The sequence below is a fragment of the Notechis scutatus genome, chromosome 6, assembly GCF_049901735.1.
Source record: "Notechis scutatus isolate UNSWTSFEM ecotype Mainland chromosome 6, rNotScu1.2, whole genome shotgun sequence".
Lineage (NCBI taxonomy): Eukaryota > Metazoa > Chordata > Lepidosauria > Squamata > Elapidae > Notechis > Notechis scutatus.
In genome coordinates, this window is record NC_142014.1 from 8,466,291 (window position 1) to 8,471,840 (window position 5,550).

The following is a 5,550-nucleotide window of genomic DNA, read 5'->3' on the forward strand; positions in this document are numbered from 1 at the left end:
TACAAATGGCAGGATCATCTAAAGCAGTGGCCCCCAACCTTTTTTGAGCCAGGGACCAGTTTCACGATTATTTATTCTTCCACGGACCGGTACCTGAGTAACGCGAGACTCCACCGCCATCGGGACGGCTCTTTGTTCGAAGCCGCCCCCCCCTCTTCGACGAAACTAAGGCACGAGCACCCAAACGCCGCTTTCCAACTGAAAACCCAGAAGCACTTTCCAACTGAAAACCTGGAAGCAACCGAAAACCCGGAAGCGCCGTCGAAACAAGATGGCGGCGCCCAAGTTTTGCGGCCCGGTAAAAAATGATCCACGGACTGGTAGGGGTCCGGGGACCGGTGGTTGGGGACCCCTGATCTAAAGTATGAGTAAAATTGAAGATCCCTCTGAATCCTCTGGGAGGATCCTATCTTTACCATTAACTAAGCAAAGACCAAGGCTTAGTTTAAGCACCATGGGACAATCACATCAGATGCTATGATAGGCAGATGGTAGCCATCAAAAGAACTCTCCGGAATTTCTTTGGCAGTTCTACTCCTTTAGAAAATCTGCTCTTCCTTTGTCTCCAGTTGAGGAAATAATTATATGTCGTCAGCAAACTTTTGTACCTGAGCTAAAACAATTTTGATGCTATTTTTAAAACAAGGTTTTGGAAGAGGAAAAAGAAAACAAAATTATTGATGGAGCACGGGCAAATGGGGGAATAATGCAGAAAAACAGATGAATGAAAGATAGGAAAAGTATCTTTATCCTTCTTTAAAACAAATAGGAATGGAGGAAGAATGAATGGGAAACCATTGAGCACTCTCTGTTTCTTACTACAGCTATATTCAGTCCTAAAAGTGACTTTGCATTGCTGTTTTTGAAAGAGGATGTTTATTTTTTTTTATCATTTTTTAAATGTAAAATATATTTACTTCTAATTTGTGATATTGGGGTGACAAAAATGATGGGGGAAAGCTATGTAAGAACAGTTTTGAGCAATATTGCTAATATTGCCTCACTACATACTCTGTTGTAGACTCATTTTCCAATCTTGCTGAGAGTAATATTCCAGATATAGTCTTTAACTTGCATACACAGCCAGGTCCCATTTGTGCTTAAATATAAATCTCACAATCAGAACCTTTAAAGTTTGTGTGATTGCTGTTTCATTGTTCATGCCATTGTTTAGAACAGTGTTTCTCAAAATTGGCAGCTTGGAGATGCGTGGATATGCTGGCTGAGAGTTGAAATCTATGTATCTTCAAGCTACCCACGTTGAGAAACAGAGTGTTAGAGCATTTGATGACTACAGATTATGTATTTTTAACAAACACGTCCATAATTTTCAATGATGCCAATGACACAGATGTCTAGCTTCTCTAACCTTCGGAACAAGTCTATTATTTATTTAGAGCTTCTTCATATATGAATAAGGATACGGTTAGGAAGTACAGCTAAATTCTTGGACATTTAATCTGTAACTGGCTTTTACACGCATGTAATCTTATTTGGATATTATTCATTTTGTAATGAATTGTACAACTTCTACCTATGTTGGTTCTCTAAAAAAGATTGGGGCGTTGAAAAAAACAGCTCTGCCTTTTTTCTTCAGAAAAAATGTCTACAAGGCCTCTACAGAGGGGACCAAAAAAAGGAAAGATGGCACCTGCCAGGGCACAATCAAAACTCTACCTCTTTTTTATATGGCCCGTATGTGCAATATTAAAAGAGTGGAATCTCTAGGAATAGCTGCCACTTTGACTTTTTTTAACTCCCTACAGATGTCACTTGAAGTATGCACTGCAGCTTTTCTTAGCACAAATCTACCGAATTATTTTAGGTTGCCATAGTGCACTTACATGCAATAGGGAGTAAGCATGAAATTAATGGCTCCTGCAGTATTAGACTATAATCGCAGAGATCAAAGTAACAAATCGAAAGAGTATATACAAATTCACAAATATACATTTCCGGTTCTTATTTCTTAACGATGTCGGACGGATAATAAAATAAGACTCTTTCTCTAAATTCACATTTTAAAAAAATGTTTTTTTTTATTGGTGATCTTGCTGAGCTGCCTTGTGAACTGAACTGTTGAACTCAATATGCTGTTTGCTGGCAGCCATACTGTAGTTATCAGATCCACCAGGTAAATGCGGTTGAAGGTGCCTGTATGGTGTTGCATCACTGTGAGAGGGAATTATTGGCTTTTACAAGTTGGCATGTAGCCAGCGGATCAGTCCACACTGAGACCTTTTCCCCATTGCTTCTTCCATCTCTGTTCTTTCAAGGTACCTCATCACTTTCTGAAGAATTTCTCCCACACTGTAGCCCTTTTGGGTTGCCTTCTGAGCCAGCTGTGGAAGATCAGCCAGTTCTCCTTCTCTGTCATTTAAGAATGTCAGGTTGGGCACATTGAAATGAGAAGCGACCATCCACTGGAGGACAGCTTGGAGTTCTTTGTTCAAAGAACCGTTTTCACCGTTCTGATTAGTTACTATAACTCCGTTTGAGCCACCTTGTCTCATATTAGATCTGACCAAAGCAGCTGTTCTTGGTCCTCCTAAAGTTTGAGACGAACCATTATATTGTTTATGTGATGTGTCTCCGCTGCCTAAATTTGAACTATTGCTTCCGGGCTCCAAAAGGCACAGTTTAGTCATAGATTTCACCAGCTGGTCAATATCTAGCATATTCATACGGTCCATGTTGCCATACATATCCAGTGGTCCACTGGGTAGTTTTGAGGTAGCCTTTATTCTCTGAGGCTTGCTTTCAGGAGGAGGGACTTGCCGAAGGCTCCTATTCATGTTGTTGCTATTGCTGTCTACATTAGAAACAGCTTCACGCATGACCTTCTGGATGGTTGATGTGAGGATGCTTGAAATATCTTCTTTTCTTGATTCTTGGTACTGACTTTCCTGCCACCCCGCTCCTCGTTTTGAAGGGCTAAAGTTAGGGGTAGGGACACCCATGGTCATCCCTGCCCTCTCGTAACTGGAATCCTGACGTTTGTAGCCAAGTGAAGGATTATTTGACATACAAGGTCCACCTTGCTTTGCTTTTTTCATTAGCTGCTGCTGAATCTTCATTAATGCACTGTCAATAATAAGTTTGGCACAGTCATCCATTGAAATGATTTGTTCTAAACTTTTGCTTCCACAAGGAGAAGGCTCCGCTTGTCGATTTCTCTTTTCCTGTCCATTATTACGGGTATACATTTTGCTGTTTTGAAGCTGAGCTTTTCTGGTGACCCTGCCAGACTCAAGATGTTGTCTCTTCTCTTAGCTTTCTAAGCTCTCCTGCTCATATCTAGGATATGCCCAGTGTAGACTAATCGTTTCTATGGTAGCAGTGACATCACAAAGCACCAGTGTATTATCCAGTAGCTCAGGCCTGATGACAATGCTCCCATAAATGATTTATTTTTAAAAATAACATTTCTTACTCCATAATTAGTACTTAATGTTGTTAATGAATGTCTATTATTTTCATGATAGTTGAAACATGGAAAATCATTACATTAAGCATATGAAGCTACTACTCCAAGGATCTAAATATAAACTTTCTGTCATGATTTGGAGCTTCCATCCCATCATACTCTTGTTAATAAAGTTTCAGATATCATCCTGCAATAGGTACAAATAAATGATGGCCATTAGATGTTGGACTATAACCTTTATATTCTTTGTCATTCCAGCTGGCATTAATCGGAGTAGTAGCTTCATACTGTGGATTTTGTTGTTGCGTAGTGGGGTGTCTGTTGTTGTTTTTTAAATGCTATCTTTGGGATTGTGGTTGATGCAGTTCTTTCGTTCTCAGTGATTGGTAGACTGGATCAATGTCAATATGTTTGTTTATTGACTTATTGGTGTAAAACCAGCTTTTGAGGAATGATCTTTTCTCTCCTTCATTTCTCCTAGTTACAACTGTGGTCCCGGTTAGATCAAATTTGTGTCTTGTTTTGTACTGTTTTGTAGATGCTCTATGAAATAAATATATCATCTGTATGCTCTCAAGAACAGCCCTCTAAATATACATATTCAATATAGAAGCAAAAGTACACAGACCAAAAATGGTTTAAAAGATACCTTTTATATCATATTCAATGTGATTTGTTAAAAAAAAAAAAAACATAATCACACATAATACCAAGTCATAATCTGTGGTTTACAATTCACAGTAGCTAGCTGGATTCATACAAAACTGAACATATAAATCACCCAGAAACTTCAATTGGTCCAGAATTCAGTGGTACGCATAATTTGGGGGATCTTGCATTTCATATCAATCACTGCTGTGTTAGCATTGAATTCCACTTTCTTTCCAGATGCAGTTCAAGATATTGGTTATCCCCATTAAAACTCTATATGGTAAGGGTCAGATTATTTGAGGGACCACCTCTCTCTGAGAATATCTACCCATTTCCATTAGATTGGATATGGTGGGCTAACTTCAGATCCAAGTGTTATTTGGCAAGAACTAGAACGTGAGCCTTTTCCGTAACTGTGTTTTAGAAAGTAAGGGAGATGGTCTTGCAAGAAATATATAAACACCATTACTCAGGTAAATAGGGCTGAAATATCCTTGAAGTCTTGAGAAGCAATATAACATTCAGAAGTGGCTCATTTCCCTGATTCGCTGATATATAATAGTGAGGAAGCAAAAGTATAATTAGACTTGTGAAGTTCAGTTGTTATACTCTACCCCAATGTATTGTTCAAGTTTTCCTGTGCAACTGATTTTCTGGTCAGGTTTACACAGTGGGGCTGACAACAAGTCTCTCTCTCTCTTTTAAAGAGAAGCTGAAGATCTCATTTTTTTAGTGAAGAAGATCTTCTACCTGAGGGTTCTCCACCATCTATAGAATACCTTGGTGCAGCTTTTTTGCAAAACCAACATGTGAATTTACAAATAATTTGTAAATAATGTGTAGCAAAATGCTACCACGCAATGAAGGCAACAGATGGAACAGAATTTACTTCAACCACCAGCAGCAGAGCAGCCTGCAGCACAGATGGTATTTCTGTGTTCTCATGGGAATTTATTTTTATGTAGAGTTTGCTGAAAGAAGTGGCAACCAAAGGGGCCATGCCTATCATTAAGGATAGTGACCCCAGGCTGGACAAATAACAAAATTTGAATGCAAAATTTAGAGGTTCCTGTATGATTCTATGAGAGGAGCAACCACTAACTGTACGATTTGCAAACTGAAAAAAATATGGGCATAAAGTGCAGGGACAGATAGTGGATCTTATTGGCCAGAAAATACTAAGTGGACTAAAGCACTTTTCAGCCCTATTTACCTGAGTAATGGTGTTTTTCAAACTGTTATAATTATCACTGTCCTAAAGCTGTGTTTGATATTTAATCTGCAAAGAACTCTAATGGAGATACAAATGTAAACAGTTCTTAGCAATGTAATATTAAGTTAAAGAACATATTCAAACTTAATTCTATTTAGAATATCTATTAGTATTAATATAATTAAACAGATGAAGAGAAGAATAATCTTTTCACATGTTTTATACTTGTTCATTCAAGATCTTATAATAAGTTTGAATT

General features: G+C 38.3%; 1 protein-coding gene across 1 annotated transcript; it reads right to left on the reverse strand.

Annotated features, from left to right (window-relative positions):
* Positions 1-2,195: 2,195 nt before the first annotated feature.
* On the reverse strand, positions 2,196-3,206 carry LOC113413016 (A-kinase anchor protein 4-like). The gene has a single exon (XM_026669011.2). The coding sequence runs from the start codon at positions 3,204-3,206 to the stop codon at positions 2,196-2,198; it is 1,011 nt and encodes a 336-aa protein (XP_026524796.2).
* Between the last annotated feature and the right edge of the window lie 2,344 nt (positions 3,207-5,550).

Bases quoted from the DNA above. Each gene is read 5' to 3' on its own strand.
- LOC113413016 (XM_026669011.2), bottom strand. From the start codon at position 3,206: ATGTATACCCGTAATAATGGACAGGAAAAGAGAAATCGACAAGCGGAG.